General features: G+C 41.7%; 1 protein-coding gene across 1 annotated transcript in view; it reads left to right on the top strand.

Moving 5' to 3' along the window:
• Positions 1-19,313, top strand: part of PARD6G (par-6 family cell polarity regulator gamma) — a 67,302-nt gene extending 47,989 nt beyond the window's left edge. The window contains exon 3 of the mRNA XM_030446337.1: positions 17,912-19,313. Coding sequence (XP_030302197.1) covers positions 17,912-18,771 — 860 coding nt within the window. The 3' untranslated portion in view covers positions 18,772-19,313. The remainder of the gene's footprint in view (positions 1-17,911) is intronic.
• The last annotated feature ends 1,634 nt before the right edge of the window (positions 19,314-20,947 follow it).

Raw genomic sequence — 20,947 nt, 5'->3', positions numbered from 1 at the left:
AGGGCACAGACTGTATAATTTGAAGGAGATAAAACCAGAGGATTGAAGCATCATAGTCACAGTTTTGCCTTATTGCAAACTTAAGGTATCTATAAATTCCATTGGAGAAAATGAAAGATGTGCTCACAGTTATTTTTTTCCACTTGAGGCCTTAATGAAAGCATCCTCAACACTTGGAATAATACACGCAAATAAAGAGGCTAAAAAGGATATTTGTGTATTGTTAAACTATCTGATGACAGACTGCTTAGGATGGAAAGAAGGTAACAGGATCTGTCTCCTGCTTTCTGAATAAAAATAGAAGAGATTTGGGTCCTCATTTTTTTGCAAGTTGCTTGTTTGAAAACATGGAGTTGTTGTATGTGATCCTTTCTAAGACAAGTGTCCAGCTTTTACTGTTTATAAAGCATTTCTGGTAATGAAGGCAGTTGGTATACTCTGTAAAGAGTAAATCCTCTGAGCTGTTAGAAGCAGAGGAAAACCAGCTTAAGGACCCTTCTCACTTAATATACTTTCTCTCAAGTGACTGGTGGTATTCTCACGGCTTCTTACCCTTCTTGGGTCTGACGTTTTTCTTAACTCTATCATGCCATAAGCCTGGCACTGTGCTGGTCCCCTTAATGTCTGTTTCAAAGCTGAAGCTAATGCATCTCTGGTAGCCCTTCTCAAAAGTGAACTTTTAGCTCAAAATGTAAGTAAGCAACGTTAAGAGATTCTTTGCAGTGGAGTAAGGAAGACTTCCTTAATTGCACTGCAGTGCAGTAGGTAACATATGTAAACTTTTAGAGATTATATACTAAACAGATTTGTTGAGAGCCCTTAATTCCTGGGTTTATCCTTAGACTTAGCTAGTGAATAATTTTCTTGTACAGTATTAATTATCTAATGCATAGCCAGTTCTCTTAATTATTCAGTGTCTTATATGTTGATACCTCCCTTAAAACTTAGTTGTCCAGTGCAGAATGGGTTTGGGTGGGATTTTTGTTTGCTTTTTGTTTGTTTGTTTGTTTGTTTTATTTTCTTTCTAACTAGCTTGTGTTACCACCTCAAAGTTTCTTGATGATAGTCTGCCTTAGCTTCAGAAAGCTAAATCTTCCTCAAGGCTGTCAAAATTGCTCGGGCTAGTGGCACCCCTCCTCATTCCCATGCTTGTTAGTGTCCCTGTGGGTGCCCTGTGCCACCCCACCTGTCTCTTTTTGGTAAGGGTTCCTTTGACCAGCTCTTTCCCCCATGCCTCCTGCTTCCCGGAGATGGTGTGGGGTGGCAGCTCCTCCTGCCCAGTGCCTCTCCATCGCCCAAATGTCCCGCTCTGCTAGAGACCTTGTGGAGATCAGGCACAGGCAATATGGGTATTCAAAAGAACTCGGTGCTTTGTGTGATCCTATTACAGAGTATTTTTCTTCAGCAGTTCTTTTAAAGATCTCTAATTTTCAGGCATACTAACTGGTAAATGACTTGTGAACTGAGTATTTTTGCAACCTGTGAATTGGAGAGTTACTGTTGGCCAGCTAGGGATATCAAGACACAAACTTGTTTAAGCTGGTAAGCATAGCTGCTGCCTCACCAATTGGTGACATTATTTCCTTCTGGATATTCCCTGTTGGTTTTGAAATGACTGCCAAGGTATATAGAGTGACTCACTTCTTGTAGTGCTTCCAAGATGGAAATTCTTAAGTCTGAGCTTGAGAGTGACAATAGTAATATTTTTTTACTTACAGGTTAAGTAAGGGGTTGGGTGAGCCCAAAGATAACACATATATATCTAGTAATTCACCAGCTAGCAACTGCATTTTATTTATCTAGTGAAGTTTTGCAGGGCTAGCTCTCTGTTTGGAAAATTTGCTCAAATGGCCCTGTAGCTTTAGGGAGGTTTTGAAATGTTGCTCTTCTGCAGAAAGCTCCCATTGTGAAGGAGCTGGGGCTGACTTTGCATAACGTGAGGTCTCCTACGCAGCATCCTCCCACAGCCTCTCGGACCCACAGTGCAGTGCTGGCTCTGCGGAGCAGCAGTGAGAGTGCTGGGAGCTATTGACCAACATGATGATGAAGCTAGGAATCACCTCCTTACTTCCTGTGGGCTGTGTAACACAAGACTTTTAATTAATGCAACAATCTGAAGCCAGCGAAAGAGCAGAGCTCAGCTGAAAGTTTTCCCCGGTTGTTTGTTTGGGCAAGCAGCTGATGTGAAATCTGGCGTGTTAACTTTACCTTGGCCTTTGACTGATCTGACATGAGAGGCGTAAAACCAAACAGGATGGTGGGGCTTTCCCAGGAGACAAGCCTGTCACAAATGAGATTCTCCCTCCCATTGACTGGCTTTTTGAGATCCCTAAAGCCTGGTCTTGAGTGCTTTACCACTCTTTCAGTATCTTCAGGTAGTCTTGGGATCAGGATTTTCCAGATTTTTTGTCTTGCCCAGACAAGCAGGTGATTCATAGCCACAGCCTTTTTCTTTTCCCTCCATTTTCTTTCTTAAACTTTCAGTTCTGTATCTGTGTATTATAAGGTGGAGACTAGGGGTTGAAAGTGATTCTTTTCAGCTAACTTATCTTTTGATTTGCCATGGCCAAAGGCCTGGCTTGTGAGAAGTGAATGGATAAAGACAAATCCAAGATGACATTAGTTTTAGCGTGGTGTCTGGATCTTAAACTGCATCCACTCAGAAGGAAAACATGTAGCTGTGCAGAGAAATACAATCTGGACAAGTAAAGAAGACCAGATAGTTTTTTCCTCCCTCTCTGTTCTTATTTTTTCCTCACTGCAGCTCACTGGATTAATGTAGTGTCAGCTGCTAATCCAAGGGCAAGTTGGATTAATCCAACTTTTAAACCTGTATAACATGTTTTCTTGATTTTCTGCCTGTCCCTCAGTATGAGAGGAATCTCAGCACTCAGATCTCTTCAGTTTCTTCAGGAGGTGCCCTCTCTTGATGCTGTGTCTCCCAGTGCCGTGCCAAACACAAGTTCTGCACTTCTGTTCTTGGCTGTCCTTAAACCTGTCAGGTGTAACATAAGCACAACATGAACTTCTTTCCCCCTGCTGTCACCCAAGAATGAGTTGTTCTTTCTTAATGTTGATGTCTATGGTGCAGATGCAAACCTTTGTGGAGCTGGTAGACTTCAAATAAGCCAATTTTTTTTAGCTAGTTTGTTAATAAGGTGATACTAAAATACAGCACACCTTAGTGCTGAGTGTTAGTTTCTCCCCTTCAAAGACCATCTTAGCAAGAAGTCCCCTTGATCACATCAGCCTATGAGCCACTGTTTCTGTTTTATGTAACTATTTGTCTTTTCTTTTCATGTCCCTGGAACTGTTTGGGTTTTTTTCTGAAGGTAGAGAATGCACCATCAAAAAAAAATTCTTTTGTTGGTTACCATTTGGCTCCTGTTGTTGGAATTTAATGTGGGTTTAGTAATATTGCCTGATCTTATTATTAAAAGTCTTGCCAATTCCTGATACTGTCTAGCACTTTAAGAGAATCAGGTGAGGAAAGACATAGAGAAGAAACACTGGGCTTTTGTCTAAAGAAAGTAGGGTTGTTTGTTGGTGTTTTTTTAATAAATCATTCTTGTTTCATATGGGGGATGAAGACATGAGCTCTCTGCTCACAATAGTACCCTGTGAGAGGCTGAAGGTCTCATAACTACAGGTGAGAAAGTAAGTGGTGAGCCAGGGCAGTTCACTGTCAGTGGGCTGGGACACAGCTTGTATCAAAGCTTCCTCAGAGTCAGTTTAGCAAGCACTTGCCTTTTGTATTGGGAGGATGCTTCTGTTGAAAGCATTCTTGGAAACAGGCTGTGCAGTGTAATGAAAATAAGTCCTAACGTACCACATCTGTTCTTTCCTGCCTTTGAACAGTGCAAAGCCCTCCTCCTTCCTTTGAAGCTGCTGGGCTTTGCATAACCTCTGATGTATTCTCCAGGTTTTTAGCTTAACTATTCTAATGGGAGCTTAGTCTCTTGTGAACGGTGAATTTTTATTTTTAGCACTTTGGGATCCACACATGAAAAGTGTTTTATGTCATTAGCCGTCTTGTGTGGGATGATTTTCTTTAAGGTGACTTTTCTGGAACTCAAGATGTTAGTAAATCACCAAGTTCACATACTGAGGAGTTGAACAGCTGTGGTCTAGCCACAACTTCATTTTTCCAGGCGCAAGAAAGCCACGTCCCAGAATAGTCTCTGCACTTTACTTAGAGCAGGGATCAGGCTGTGAATTCTGTATGTTCTTCTGGGTATATGTCTGCCCCTAGCCCCCAGCAGTGTCACTTAACAAGCAAATTTGGTGATCACCCAGTGTTATCTCCTATGTAACAGGAAAACTGAGATCATGAAGGGAACTCCCAGTGGCAGGAAGACCAGGTGTACCCAAAGCTTGGCACTGGGGAGCTCCATTCTGTTTGCAGTGTCAGGAGATTGCATTTAGCAGGGGTGTGGGCTGAACTTCATCAGTGTCTGCATCCAGTACCTCTGGAGCATCTATGCCAGTCAAACCATGAGCAGTGGTACAATCAGAGACTTGCTACTACTACTTGCAGAGCTTTGCTTTCATTCAAGAAAGCTTGTCTGGGGAGAAGCTGAGGTTCTGGTGTTAGCTGTAACTTTGCTGGCGAAATAGGTGGAGTCACTTGTTCTCCCCAGGAGGCATATCAGTGTCTGCAGCTGCCAGCACTGATGTTCATTACAGAGACAAAAAGCTTACATGAATTAGGTTTAGTAAATAAAAGTTTTCTTACACTCGAGCCAGTAAATGTCAGCTTCACTTGCCTTGTGTCATGCTTTGTTCTAGTATCATGGAAGCTGATCTAATTCTTTAATTTCCGAATAATCACTTCCTGTCTGCCACTCCCTTGTTTGTATCATGTGCTTATAGGAAGAAACACTTTTTTAAAGAAAAAGTACAGCAGCCACTACCTTACCACCCCTTAGTAATGGTGGGGTGTCTCAAAAGTTGCTTGAACAAAGAAGCCAAGTTTTTTTGAAGTGGAGTAAACATTGATCCTGGGTTTGGTGAAGGTTTTTTGCGTGTTGTTTTTTTCCAGTCTTCCAGAATTAGTGCTTGGTATTCTAGAAAAAGAGAAGTTTCACAGTGTGGTTAGTGGTCATCTGAGGGCTGGACCCTTCCTACATGGGTTCTGCTTGTGTTTGCAGCTCTTGGAGGGTCCCCACAAGTGCTAAGTTAACCCTGACTGCAGCCTTTATTGGTTTCTCTGCACAGTTTGGCATGGAGTCATAGCTAGCGATGGAGAAAAAGAATAAAGCATTATAAAAAACAATGTTAGCAAAACAATTTTGCCACGAACTCTACACAGCTGATCCTTCTGCCAGCATTACTGTGATCCTTTAAACTGCTTTTATGTAAAACATACATTTTTTTGCTGACAGAGGAAGGATGAAAGTCAAGTGCTTCTTTCTTTCTGGAGATGGCCATGAAAGAATATTGCTGCTCTAACATTAAAAGTAACAAATTTGTTTTGTTCTTGGCTGGAAAATCAATGGTAGTTGTATTATTTCTGTTTTGAGGAAGAGGGTTGAGGACATGGCTCTGACCCTTTTGCTTCATGCTTTTATGGCTGCTAAGGAAACAAGATGGTACTTACCTGTAGCCCAGGTAAGTGCTGCCATCACAGCAGAAGTTATGGGTACCATGTGATAATGTGCCAGTACAAAGGGGAGGGAAGATCCACGGGGGTGATGGTAAACTTCACATTGAGAACTTGTGCAATGCGATGTTAATCTTTAAATACCCAATGTTGTGCTGAAAAAAAGAAGAGTATTGTGGAGCTTCTCCCTCCACTGAGATGAGCAGTATGTGCTTGGGAGGGTGTGCATGGAGCAAATGCCAGACAGGCACAGTCTGACTTTTTTCAGCCCTCCCTTGGCCTGTGGACAGGGTCTGGGAGCAGCAGAGTTCAGTAGGGGAACCTGTGTGCTGGGGAAGAGGTTAGTGGTTTTTTCCTCAAGCAGACAGGGCTGGGTCATAGCAGTGAGTGGACTCCCCAGCAGAGCAGTATTAGCTTGTGACCTTCTGTTTAGTCACGTAAAATCTTATTTTGTACTCTGCAGGCAGCTTTTATTACTTTGTGACCTGTCATCAGGAAGGCCTGGTTTCCTTTGTATCTAGAAGAAGCAACAATTCCCATTTGTGAGGTGAACAGCCTCATCCTCCAAAGAGGGGAGGATGCCTGAGGGGCAACTTGGGGAAATCAAGCATTGCACACACAATTTGAATTGTACTAGTTGATTTGGCTCTTGACCTTGCTTCTCCTCCACCTTAGAAAACAAACCATTAAAGAGATTTATATAAAAACTGTTTGCAGCTCCTCTGCTTTGTAGTAGCAGTGGTTGCTCCTCCCTTGTCCTCTGCAACCTAAGGTGCCTTCATTTGTGCTTTGCTTCTTTGGAAATTCATTTTCCATCCTTTCATCCCTACATTGGAAGCCCAGGCTTGCACTGGCCATGCTCCCTCAGTCCAGAGGATGACTGGCTCCATCTCCCTTCTGCCAAGGTTTGGTGCTGCCTGTTTTCTTCCCACCTGCAGGCTTGCTCCTGTCCACCCTGGCCTGCTCCAGCCTGGGATGCAGGGGACTGGAATACATGCCTGCACTGGGCAGTGTCACTGTGGCACAGGATGTGGGAGATAAACCTGCTGGGATTCCCACAGCTCTCCCACCCTCGGCAGCCAGGAGGGCATCCATCCATCCATCCCAGTGCATCTGGGAGGTTGCAAGTGGAGGCACCATAAATGCCGGGGGCAACCAGGGGGCCTCAGCTGCATGGGGCTGGTGAGAGGGTGCAGCTGTGCACCCTTTAATTCTATGATTCTATTATCCAGGTGGGGGTTGGTCTCTTTTCCCAGATGACTTTCAACAAGACAAGAGGACACGGTCTTAAGTTGTGCCAGGGGAGGTTTAGGTTGGATATTAGAAAGAATTTCTTTACGGAGAGGGTGATCAGACATTGGAATGGGCTGCCCAGGGAAGTAGTGGATTCTCCATCCCTGGAGATATTTAAAAAGAGACTGGATGTGGCACTCAGTGCCATGGTCTGGTAACTGCAGCGGTCGTGGATCAAGGGTTGGACTTGATGATCTCTGAGGTCCCTTCCAACCCAGCCAATTCTATGATTCTGTGGGGAGCTCTGCGCAGGGCTGGCCCAGGAGGGATTGTTTATCTTGTGACTGATGTAACTCCAGCCAGCAAAGCTTTGGGAGACTCCCAGAGGTTGTGACTTGAAAGACAAGTGTTGTAATTAATTTCTTATGCCACACTTGTTTTGAAATCTTATTAATTCCTTGATAAGAGGCAGAATCAGGACTTTGTTTACAATCTGCTGGCTTGGAGGCAGGAACCAGAAAAGTGCTCTGTAAAGCACTGTAAATGGTTGCCTCCCCCCCTCCCTAGTGCAGGATGTATGTGGTATTATCACACCACAACAGTGAAGTTATCAAAACATGATTGTGCCCTTTATTTTTTTTTCTTCCCCTTCTTTTTTAGGAGAGAAAATGCATCCTAGAAAAAAATTTTGATCATAAAAACACATCTTTCTCTTAGGAGCTGTGGCAGTGACTTTTGGGAACAATCCAGGGTAAAGAGTGTGGAAGAGACCGACATTTATTTATTTCAGACCTAAAACTTCATTAAGTATCAATCCACAGTTTGAGGATTTTTTAGTTATTTTTACTGTGAGTTTGGAAGTATAAATGTAAAGGCACTTCTTATCTTGCTTGTCTGAACTAGTTTGGGATGAATAAGGTGTTACTCAGCAAAAGAATGCATGAGAAAGACTGTTTTCTGTGCTGAAGTAATTCTTTCTTGCTAATATCCTTGTATGTCACAGTCCTAATGTTTGCAACAGTTGAATGTCCTCACTGCAATGACTGTGAGGTATCTTTTGTCTTCTAATGTGCATGTGCTGGCAACACTGCATTTTTCTTGAAAGGAGGGAAGAATCATAGGGCAGGGGATAAAGCCTATGCTGACTTGAGTAGCTCAACCACAGTCACCAAGGTGGTTTGCAGGTATAGATCATCCAAAGCTAGTGGTGTTCCCAGCTCTGGGATATATTTTCCTTCCAAACAGAAAAAACACTTGTATGCTACAGCATACAGTGATTAGCAATGAAGTGAATACATGAGAACAAACAATTCTTGGTTATTGTCAGTTTTGGTTTTGGCTGGGGAAGGAAGATCACTGGACTGGAGAGGAGGAGAGCACCCAGCAGACAAGAGGAGGGAAATACAGCAGAATGCAGCTGGAGGGAGTGTGGAATACCAGATGAGATTCCATTTTCCTAGGGCAAGCTAAAGGCTGAGTTATCTGGATAATACAGGGCCTGCCTCCCCAGGGTGGCTTGTCTCTGCTCACTGTTGAGCAGAGCCCTGAAACAGCCTTTGATGCTGCCAGAGTAACTTCTGGAAGGATAAAAAAAGCTCTGTTTTAATATCAGGATCTACAGGATGATGTTTTTGATCAGATTCAGTGTTGCAGCTCTTCAAAACTTTCTCTGTTGACCTGTGACTGCATTAATAGATCAGTACAAATACATTACCTTCATTTTGTGCTGCCTTTCCAAGCCTTTATCTACAGATTTTTCAGAGCTTACTATGAGACAAAAAAAAAAATATTCCTTGTCAGAGGGTTTAAAATTTTTATTCTGAATGAATACAATCCTGAGATGAGTTTGGTTTCTTTTCATTAGTTGTGGTATTTTTTCAAAGTACTGTAGCTTTGAAAAACAGAATGGTATTTTCCCAAATTTGTTTTTTTGTTGTTTAATCCTTCAACCCAGTTTACCTTTTATATCTTCTAAACTTTAGGCTTCTGCGAAAAGCAACTGGTTTTGTGCTGCCAGCTGGGAAAGTTACATTCAGTACTCACAGAATACTTGATGAAATCTACTGGGTTTTATGTCAGTAATAAATTTTTTACTGTATCTGCAGTGTGTAGTAAGAGTTACTATAATTTGATCTCTCGTTTTCGTTGGTTTTGTTTTGCTTTGCATAGCATATTCATTTTCTTTTGGAAACAAGATACTCCCTTTGTGTCTATATGGGGAACAGATGGTGTTCCCCTCAATTGCCTGCTCTTCTGAGTGAACAGAAGAGGTACCATGTGTGTCTTGCAGGTCAAAAATGGAGTGGGTAAAATAAAATTATTAAACGGTTGCTTTTAGTAACTTCTGTTAAGTTTGTAATGATGACTTGCTGAAGAGATTGCAGGAAATTATAAATTGGAGAGTGGTGGTTGTTGGGATTTGGAGGGATGGGAAGGAAGATTTTTAGGTTGTTTGTTTTTTTTTTTTTCCTCCAAAGCATCTTTTAATAAGATTGGTAGCCCTCATTTTGATACCATGAGCTGAGTGTATACTGGTTTTGATGGCTGCTGGAAGGTGTTGGGTACATGGTAATAGGCTTTGTTTGTCAAGATCCAGACAGGAGGATGGCTGCTCACATGCTATTACTCTCTCTACTCATCACCCACGATTACTGCTGCTGGATGGCTGCTCAGCACTGACTGGCCTGGGAAACCATCTCACCAGTAAAGCCTCCCTAGCAGCATCTGGGGCCTCGGCATAAACATCATAATGATTGATGGATGAGATGTGCAAAGGAAACATGACTTACCCCACCATCCTACAGGAAGGGGGGAAGAGGGAAAAGGGAGGCATTAACTAATATTTGAAGAAAAAAATAAACCAAAACAACACCAAAGCCAAAGCTCAAAACCCCACAACTTTCTCATGCTGCAGTAACAGCCTTGGCATAATGTAGTTTGTGGAAGGAAACAAGGGGAGAAGGGCTGTTTCTGCCAAACTTCAGAGTAGAAGTCATATGAAACTTGGAAAAAGATGACCCTGACAATCTTAGTAAATACAATCCTTGTAAACACCATTCACAACTTTACCTGTAAAATTTGAAGTCCTGTAGATGGCTTTTGGGCTAGTTTGGGGAGCTGTGTTTCTGAGGGTGGAGATGGCTTTGGGACGTATAGGCTGGATGCTTGGGGCAAGGTCTCACGGTTTTTTGTGGGTATTGGTTTCAGACCTGCAGGTGGAGCAACAGCTTCTGCTCCTTCTGAGCACTGCAGTTAAGTCAAAAATAAAGGGCCTGCTGAGATGAGAGAGGTTCAGCTAGGGAACAGTGGCCTCTGATGACAAGCAGTGAGAAATGCAGGAGAGCAGCAATTCTCAAGGCAAGCAGCCTTCTGCCCGTCTGACACCAGAAAGAGAGCCTGGGCAGAATGCAGTTATAATTTTGCTTCCTGTAACATGCTGAATAATGTTCACTTTCTTGAAAGGGGATAGGATATTTTAAATTGATAAACTTTCTGGGAGTAGAGAGAGAGACATTTGTGTTCCTCAGATTTTAATCTTCACCTATGAATAAACGCTTTTGAAGTCAGAAGGCAAATTTATCTTTCTAATACTGAATCACTATAGAAGGAAGGTTGCCTTTTGCAAAATTGCAGTTTACTAGATGTAGTAGGGGCTAGACTAGAGCAGGATGGTGTTCTCAAGCTTTCGTTCTATTGCAGTTACTTGGTGAAATTTCAGAAATATGTCTGAGTTTACAGCATACAAACAAATGTTTGGAAAGCTTTGATTTCAAAACTCAAGGATTGAGATTAAGGATATCAAGAATAATGTGTTCCCTTGTTAATTTGAATTTATCCCTTTTGATCTTATTTGTGCTTCAAAAGACCCGTTGAATGTCTGTAATGCCTAGTAGTCTTCTAAATGTTAGTGAGATTGTGTCCAGCTACTTGTGATACAGTTATTTGACCTCGGAGAGAGAGGAGTGTGCATGTGAAGAATACATCACTTGACTTTGGATTGAATGCCAGCTACCACTACTTTACCTACTGTGTTTTTCAGATTGGTTCACCCGTATGTTGTTGGCAGCAGCAATAGCTGGATTTTTTTAATGTTCCTGTAGCACATAGAATGCAATGTAAGCATTCAGATAAGGTTATTTTTCCCCCCACTAAATACACCTTGATGAGTGATATTGGCACTGGACCTCCCTTCAAGCCATAGTTCACTTCATATCTGTTTCCTCTTAAATCCCTTTGCATGTGGTCAGCCTTACAGGTCACAGATGAGAGACTGCCAAATTATTTGTTGTCCGATTCCTTAACAAACGCTTCTGGTTTTGATCTGAGAAGATAGGAACCAAATGCAACTTGTGTAAAACACGGACAGTGCTTCGTAGCTGGACAGAAGCAGAAAGGTAGAAGGGTTAAACATGACATGTTCCCTTGAAACAGTTTTATGACTGCTGCTAATTTGAATGCTCAATAACAGAGACATGTTGGATGGAGGGGTTACCCTGCACTATTAATGACTCATTGGCCTCCTTCCCAAGCTGCCTGAAGTGCTGCTCTCCCTAGTGGAAGTAATTTTGTCTTTGAAGTACTTTCCAGAGCTGTCAACTAATGTTCCACAGTTCCCAGAGGAAATAATAAGCCATGAGTGTATGTACACTGAAAACGTAGAGTCTGAAATGAACAGTTCCTATAGGAGCCTGGCAGTCTGTTTCTCTGTGGAATTCAGCTTGTTTATACAATCTTATCTGGCTAAGCTTTGGTATTTCTGGCAGGCAGTTCCTATGAAAAACAGCTGTCCAAGCAGTGGGAGTGGTGCTCCTGGTGGTTTTTTCAGAAGGTCTATAATTTCTTGTTTCATATAAATTAAAGAAATACAATACTCTCTTGGCTACAACCAGATGCTCTAAGCAGTTTTCTTTCCCTTATAAATAGCCCTGTAAGTATGCTCTGCTCTTATGCTCTGTATGACATAGTGATAGGATTCATGATGCCCACCAGGAAGATTTAATGTATTCTGTAAAGTCACTGGTTGACTACAGAACTGTTAAAGAGTTCCTCAAAGTTGCTACTGTCTATAACTTTCCAGATATGTTTTTTTTTTTTTTAAAAGTAAATTCTGATAATAAAGTAGCCATGCCTGGAATAGTTTTTCTTTATTGGATTTTACTGTTGCTGGACAAGTGAAAGTGGTTCCAGCAGTTAAAAAAAAAAAAAAAGACTAAGCTACTACTGCCGCCACCAATGTTGTCAAGACAGATACATCTTTGTGTAAAGAGATCTGCAGCATTTATCTTCTGTAAGTAGGTAGTGACAACTCTGTTTGGAAAAGAGGGGGGGGAAAAGCACATATGAACAGAAAGCATGCAACAAAATTAAGACTTTATGTAACTCATTGTTAGATAACCAGATGTTTCTTTAAATCTAAAAAATCCCAAACCTTATTTGGAAAAGAGTTGCAATGATATTCAGTGTCTACAGAAGAGCTTGAAGTACGTTTTTGTGTAGCTTTAGGTTGTGGTTTCAAGTAGAAGAGAACTGAAAAGCTGAGGAGTCCTCCAACTGTGGGAAATGTTCTTCTTCACCTCTTTTTACAGAAACAATATTTTCAATAGGAAGCAAATTATGGGCACAAGTAAAATGTAGGTCTGAGTCTTCCAAAGTTTAGTGGTTACCCAGGATTATCCATCCAGCTCATAGGACATCTTAATCTGAAAGCACCACATCTTGTACATGAAAATGCTCCCTGTAACCTGGCCCATTCTAAGAAACTGGGGTCATATTCAGCAACTTAAGGACAAACTCCCCTCTGCCACATGCAGGTAACGTTTCACCCCAGCCTCATTCAGTGCATAGGGAAGCATAACACTTTGTAAACCATGAGGCTTTAAGACTTTCTGAGTTCTAAGCACTTGATGGCACTTATGCCAGGAGGCATGCAGATTTCTATAGACTTTTTGCTCTGCAAAAGGACAGTTTGATATTGCAAGAAATGAAATGTGAAAAACGAGTTCTCTCTGGTCTCATATGGCATATACAGGTCTTCACTGAGACCTGGCATTAAGCACAGTCCATTTCATTGACTGAAGTGGCATTCCTGCTTGAAATCTTATATGGCGAGAAACTCAAAACCCAACAAGAAGCTGCAGACCGTCATTAAAAGTGTATAGTTGTAAATTATGCAGTGACACAGTTTTCATTTCAGTCTGTCACATGCCACCTGAGCAGCTTTATTTCTAGAAATAGGTAATACACCACTGTGTGACCACCCTGTAGTTGATAAAAATGAGTGATGTTGGCTGACTTCTCCTAGTTACCTCGTGAGGGAAGGAAGTTTATTTTTCATTGTGCTAGAGATTGATAACTTTCTGCTGCCACAGCAACAGCTGTTGTTAAAACAGGGGATAGCTGTTTTGTTCTGTTTTTTCTTAATTTTACTTTATTAATTTTAAAGTGGTGTCCCAAGCAAGTGTAACTACTAGTGAGCAGCAGGTCATCTTAAATACAAGTAAGTAATAGTTCCTGTATTGTCGAGGAGTGTATATTCCAGACTTTTTTCTAGAAAATAGTTAATTGGGTTTTTTCTTAAAATCATTATAGGTTGGAAAATGAGAGCTAACTCAGAGAGCTTTTAAGTTCTACCTGTTAAAACTGGGAATTCATCCTCCTCATATGTTTAGGGTCACAGTTGGAAACTAATGCCTGACATTGTTTTAAAAACAAAACATCCAGTCATCAGGAGAACATGTGGCAGCCCTGAAATACTAAATCCAACAATGGTCAGACACAGCAGTCTGACACTGAAAGTAGCCGGAATCACTTTGAATGTAATCCCTGCTTCTGCCTGGTTAATGTTTGGGGGAAACAGATATCATTTTTGTGGTAAACTGGGCTTTTTGTTATTAAAAGAGGTGGTTATTTTGAAGCTGTTCAGAGGGAAGGAATGCCGGTGATTGTCTGGGGAGACAGATTAGTGGATTAAGCAAAGGTGAGGAGGTCACAGGGTATAACAAACTCTTCTTTTGTTCCATTGCCCTGGTGGTGATTTACCCAGAAAAACCTGCTTCAGAAATAACCCATGCACATTAGGAGGACCATTGAATTTCTCCTGTGACATTAGTACCTGATAATCACAAACTCGAATGTTGAGACAATTAATTCTCTGGGTTGTTAATTTAAAGGGAAGAAAAGTTTTGTCAGCAAATCTTCATAGATGAATTAGCTGGTAAAGTTTTAGCAAGCCTTCCTTGAAGTATATCAGTCTTAATGTACCAACATGGAGTGGGAAAGAAAAGTTGCCTGGGTACTTTCAGGGGTTGGATAACTAGGGAATGTGTTTCATTTAATTGGCTGCTCACAGCATGCTCTGTTGGTTTAAAAACTGTTTGGATGGCCAGGCCGAGAGAATTGTGGTCAGTGGACCAGTTGGCTGCTGGTCACAAGTGGTGTGCCTCAGGGCTCAGTACTGGAACTGCTCCTGTTTAACATCTTTAGCAATGATCTAGGTGAGGGGATAGAGTTAACCCTTAGTAAAGTTGTAGACAACACTAAGATGGGTGGAATCTGCCTGAGGGCAGGGAGGCTCTACAGCGGTATCTGGCCATGCTTGATCCATGGGCCAAGGCAAATTGCATGAGTTTCAGTCAGGTCAGATGTCCTGCCCTTTGGCCACAGCAACCCCCAGTAGTGGTACAGTCTTGGGGAGCTGCCCAGCAGAGAGGCATCAGAGTGGCTGGAGAGCAGCCAGACAGAAAGGGACCTGGGAGTCTGGATTGACAGGAAGCTGAACATGAGCCAGCAGTGTGCCCAGGTGGCCAAGAAGGCCAATGGCATCCTGGCCTGTATCAGGAACAGTGTGGCCAGCAGGTCCAAGGAAGTGATTCTGCCCCTGTACTCAGCGCTGATGAGGCCACACCTTGAGTACTGTGTCCAGTTCTGGGCCTCTCAGTTCAAGAAGGAGACTGAGGTGCTGGAGTGGGTCCAAAGGAGGGCAACCAGGCTGGTGAAGGGACTCCAGCAAAAGTCCTATGAGGTGAGGCTGAGGGAGCTGGGGGTGTTCAGCCTGGAGAAGAGGAGGCTCAGGGGAGACCTCATCGCTCTCTACAACTCCCTGAAAGGAGGGTGTAGCCAGGTGGGGGTTGGTCTCTTCTCCCAGGCAACTCTCAGCAAGACAAGAGGGCATGGACTTAAGTTGTGCCGGGGGAGGTTTAGGTTGGACATTAGAAAGAATTTCTTTACCGAGAGGGTGATCAAGCATTGGAATGGGCTGCCCAGGGAAGTAGTAGATATTTAAAAAGAGACTGGATGTGGCACTTAGTGTCATGGTCTAGTAACTGCGGCGGTAGTGGATCAAGGGTTGGACTTGATGATCTCAGAGGTCCCTTCCAACCCGGCCGATTCTATGATTCTATGATCTTCGGTGTGTTTATTGACTGCTGGCTGAACATGAGCCAGTAGTGTGTCCTGGTGGCAAAGAGGGACAATGGCATCATGGCCTGTAAAAGGAATGGTGTGGCCAGCAGAAGCACAGAAGTGGGAATTGGTCTGTTCAATGAAGTTACTAGTGACAGGACAAGTTAATGGACTGAAGTTGTGCCAGGGGAGGTTTAGATTGGGTATTCACTGAAACGGTTATCAGACATTGGAACAGGCTGCCCAGGGCAGTGCTGGAGTCACTATCATGGAGGTATTTCAGAATATATAGTGCTTAGGGATATGGCTTAGTGAAGGTCTTGTCAGTGTTAGGCTCGGTGATCTGGGAGGTCTTATCCAACCAAGGTAATGCTGTGATTCTGTGATTTTTATTTTTTTTTTTTAATCTGCAGTGCAATAAACTGCACTCGTCGACCTAATTTTCTGGGTCTTTAATGGATGTGGCTTTTGTTTTGAGTTTGGCTTGCCAGCATTGCAAGAGACAGTCTTAAACCCATAAACCCACATGTAATTTTAATTGCCACCTTAAACTGAAATTTTGGGGTAGAGGTTGTCTTGAACTTAAAAGGTGCAGTGCTGTATTTCGAGTGAGGAAGAATTTTGATTCTAATTCTGAATCTCTGAGTTGTTTTCTTAGGACCATCACAGAAATTTATCAGTGAATTGTGAGGGTGAGCAGTGTTTGAGATTGCAGTGATGAAATGGCATCTTTTGTGGAGCCATACTTGACAAGGAAAAAAAATTTGTTTCCAACCTTCAAAGTCATCCTTTAAAACTTGGAAGTCTAGGTGAATGTAGATGTTGATGGCAGAAACAAAATAATACCTGGCTTTGGCTGCTGCAGGTGGCTTGTGAATTCAAAAGAGTAGACCCTGCACTGACTGTGGAAGTGCTGTCTCCACACAGTCACCATCTTGGCTGTGAATACACTCCCGGGAACCAGCTGGGAGCTTCTTGTGTTTGTATGATTTTAAGGACTTGAGTCTTGTGTCTCACCAGTCTAAATAACACAGTAGGGCCTGTGCAGTCGGTACATCTCTGAGCAGAGGAGAGAGATAAGGGGAAAGTGTGAACTTAAACACGGCACACTTGTCCAAGGAGCGTCCTTATTTCACAGAAGCTTTTCCTTCAGGATGGGCTTCTAGGTGTCTTCTAGTGTCTTTAGTGTTGGCATAGTCAATTTAAATATATTATAAGAAATGGTAGACTTTCTGAGGTCTTCAAATTTTCCCAAAGTACTGTGTAGGATCACAGAATAATTCAGGCTGAAAAGGACCTCTGCAGGTGAACTAACTGCAGGTGAACCTCTGAGGTGAACTAACTGCAACACCCTGCTCCAAGCATGCTCAGTAAGATCAAAATTGCTGCTTAACACCTTGTTGAAGTGTCCTTTGAGTTGTGTAACTTGTGTCACTTAAATGAAGTCTATCAATCAAGTCTATAACCACCTTGAAAGCTGACTTGAAAATAAGCCCTTGCAAGAAATAAAAATTTTTTTAAAAAGCTTTTTTACTAACACTTTTTTTTTCAGCCTTTATTAGGTAGAGGTATTGTCTTTTATTTCTCAAACATTACTATGCAAGGCTAATTTGTCAGAGAGAAAACTTTCTCAGTGGCAGTTCTGTAATGTACTTCTGTAGTTTACTGTTCATCTTCAACAGTGGAATAAAGTGAAAGCCTGTTAGTTTATCCAAAATGATATGCTTCAGGTTTGAAACATGCACAATATTTTTAACGTGAAATGCAGTGATGTATTTTATACACTAAATACTTCATGACTTAAATATTTTCTTAATGCAAAGCACAGTGTGAGCTTCTTATATGGAATAACCTGTCATATGACTTGGCTGATTTGAAATTGATCACTTTGCACATGCCCTTGGGATACTGCTATTGAAACTGAAATATTTAAACAAATCCTTAAAGTGTAGACCCTAGAAAGGTTGCTTTCCTGTGGATCTTCCTCTCAAAGGCAGGACTGTGTGTGTGAGTCTGTGTCTATTCTGAGATCCTTAGTGTATGGATGAGGCAGCAGAGAAGTTTATTTCTCCTTTCTTCTCTTTCTGCCAGGCTGCTTGCTGTACAGAACTTTTTTGGTACTTGGCACTTTTAGTGTTTAGTGCTTTTTATTGCTGTCATGTTCAGCTGGAATGAACTAAAATATTCTAAAAAGAAAAGTGCTTTATCAAGAGATGCATATGAACATAAATCCCTTACTAATAAAGGCTAGTCTAAAGCCACAATACCCAACTACTCTCTCAACCTGTTTTCAGCATGTTTGTACCTAAGGTCAGCTGTGTGTATACACTCCTTGCCCACCTGAGACATATGAATAAAATTACAGTAAAAGTCTGAAAATCCAGTCTCACATCTCAGATGGTCTACCAGGCCTGCAGCTGCAAGTGATTGCATTCTTCACAGCTGACAACAAGAGCTGAGAACATAAGTAATTTTGTGTCAAAATACGGGTAGTCATTGAAAACAACTCATTCATTCAGAACTATGTGCTGACGGACCTAAAATGGGATGCAGGTTAGAGTTAGTGGCAGAATTAATTTTGTTTTTTCCATATTACCAGGAGTGTGGCTTCATTGAATGCCCTGTAGATGAAATTATTAGCTGCTTCATTGATACATTGATACATTTCTTTTTCAGATGAAGTGGACTACAGTAATTTTGGGACCAATACCCTATCAAGGAAGAAGAAAGCTCTGGTGACACTCCGCAATGACAACCTCCGCCGACGTCCTCACATTAACATCAGCATGCCTCATGATTTCAGACCAGTGTCTTCCATAATAGATGTGGACATTCTTCCTGAAACACACAGGAGAGTGAGGCTGTATCGACACGGGTGTGAGAAGCCCTTAGGATTTTACATTCGTGATGGCACCAGCGTAAGGGTTACTCCTCATGGACTGGAAAAAGTACCTGGTATCTTCATCTCTCGTATGGTTCCTGGAGGCTTAGCAGAGAGCACGGGCTTGCTGGCTGTGAATGATGAAGTCCTGGAAGTTAATGGCATTGAAGTAGCAGGAAAGACTCTTGATCAAGTCACAGACATGATGATTGCCAACAGCCATAATCTTATTATCACAGTCAAGCCAGCAAACCAGAGGAATAACATTATTCGAAGCAGTAGGATGTCTGGGAGCTCTGGTCAGTCTACAGACAGCACTGCAAGTCACCACAGCTTGCCTACATCCCATGTGCTGCAGAACTTCCACCCTGATGAAATGGAGAGTGATGAAGAGGCTGATATTGTCATCGAGGGTGGTCTGGAGCCACAGCACATTCCCAAACTACACAGCCTTACTTCTAGTAGCCTCTCTCGGATCAATGGCAGCAGCCTTAGCCACAGACTTCAAAGGGACCTGGTGCTCAACAACAACTCTGGCAGAGAAAGCAATGGCAACATCCACAAACTACTCAGTTCCTTAAAAACTGATCCCCGACACAGTCTGGTTATCCCCAGGGGAGGAATTGAGGAGGATGGAACAGTCATTACACTTTAGTAGCAATTCCCAAAACTCTCTTTTTAGTCTTAAGTGCCAATTGGGACAATTGACTCTTGCAATGTGTTATTGCACAGACCAGAGAGCTGATATCCTCATAGACCTCACCAGTGCAGGAAGATTGTTGCTTTCTAGGAAATGTGGCATCTGGAGTTAGGCATAAAATGTTCATGCACTGCAAAATTTGTCAGGAGAAAGCCAGAGTTGCACAACCTGGTTGATATTCCAGCCCTAATATGAGAACACAAATTTATTTTAGTTGGTATAAATCTAAGCAGTCTTACAGGCTACCAATGGCAGTGCTGCATACTTGGGTTTGAATGCATGGGTGGATGTATTTATACATGCATGTATATGAATTAGATTTTAATAGTAACAGACATGTCTATTTGAAGTGAAATCTGGTTTTCCTCTAACACCAGTTTAAAGAAAGTGCATCTTAATAGCCATCCCATCTTCTTACTGTTACATGCAGACCTTCCACTAACTTGTTTACATCCTATTTACCACCTCATGTCTAATCCAGACAAGCTCTATAAAAGTTCCCTTTTATAGAAAGGTGGTAACTCTGTGGTAACAACTCTGGTGGTAACAACACTAGGGAGATGCTGCAAATCCATTTTCCAAATTAAACTATAGATGTTGTTTGGGGTTTGGTTTTTTTGTGGTTTTTTGAGTTTTTTGGTTTTTTTTTTTAAATAATCCTGAGGAGGCAGTGTTGGAGGATGTTGCTGTCATTGCTGGGGTACCAGCACCACCCGCTGGTCAGAGGCAAGGCCTGCCGGCAGCACAGCCCCGTGCTGCAACTGGTAAGAAAACCATGGCAATAAGGGCTTAAAACTAGGTTCAGCACCATTATGTGTAAGTGTATTCTTTGTTGATATTTATTAGATAATACCTCTCTTTCATTATTTTTCCCCTCCCCCATCATCTCTGTTTTTGCAGTAACTTGGTTCCTGTGAATGTTGGGGATGCAAGAGAGAAGGCAACAGAAGTGGAGGAGTGTGCTAGGTCTGTCCTTGTCACCTCAGAGCTGACACAGGTCCTTGCTGTACCTTTGGGGCAACCTAAATCCACAAGGTCTTGCCTTAGAAAAGATTGGCTGATTGCTATATAGTGCAGGGATGCTTGACTGATTGTCAAATCTAACTTAGAATAGTTCTGTTAATTTTGGACTCTTCTAGTAAATATAAAGCCTAATGACTACACAGGATTGCTAGAAACTTAAAATATCCAGGATGTTTGTGAGGGTCAGGCATCTTTACTGGATGCTGGCTAGTGGGTGACCAGTGACTGTGGAGTCAATAACTGCCTGCTTCCAAAAATGCCAAGAATTTATGAAAGTGGTCTAATCTAAAGTATTTTGTTATATCTTGATCAGTGTAAGGAACAAAATATATAAATGTTTTACAATGTATTTTTCTACTTTTAGCTTGTGTCATTTTCTTTTTGTTTTTAACTTTGTAGTACATTAAAGCTTTTTTATATGGTGGAATAGACATTTCTTAAATATTGTATGGACATGAAAAATCAGAAGACTTGGTGTGAAAATATCGCATTCTATTTCGGAATCTCTAATGGCTGGACAAAGGATTTGTGGACTAATTCATTGTTGGTAATTTAGAATACCTGTGGAACAACCAGTCTTCTATTCATCGTTAAACATGTTTGGGACATTGAACTTAGTTTATTTCTTTTAGATTTGCTTTAAAAGTTTATTTTAAAATCCTTTCACTTACTCTGATTAAACCTCTTCCAGGTATCACAGCGGTTATAGAGCTGTACTTATTTCTCCCAGCACAGTAAGAATAGAACATTGATCCTATTCATCTTAAAACTGTGTTTGTATTTTACCAAAGTTTCTCATTTTTAAATTAAGTATGATTATTGGTGCAGTAAAAAAAACAAATTAATAGCTGGATATGCTTCAGTCAATCAGACCATCCTATCAGAAAATTTGTTACATTTTTAAATAAGACTACTTTTATGAACAAGTGGATTTATCTGGCTGAAATTACTCATTTTACCTTATTTAATTGATGAAAAATGTGACCTGTCTGAAATAAAATATGCACTGTCTTACTTCTATGCTATATCCTTTCCTCTGTGCTCATATACATCTTTCTACAGAAGTATCTCCCCCATGGAAACAAAGTACCTGGTTTTGATGACTTTT

The sequence above is a fragment of the Calypte anna genome, chromosome 2 (assembly GCF_003957555.1).
Source record: "Calypte anna isolate BGI_N300 chromosome 2, bCalAnn1_v1.p, whole genome shotgun sequence".
Classification (NCBI taxonomy): Eukaryota; Metazoa; Chordata; class Aves; order Apodiformes; family Trochilidae; genus Calypte; species Calypte anna.
Note: the sequence above shows the minus strand (reverse complement) of the source record. Positions and strands in the feature narration are given on the sequence as shown.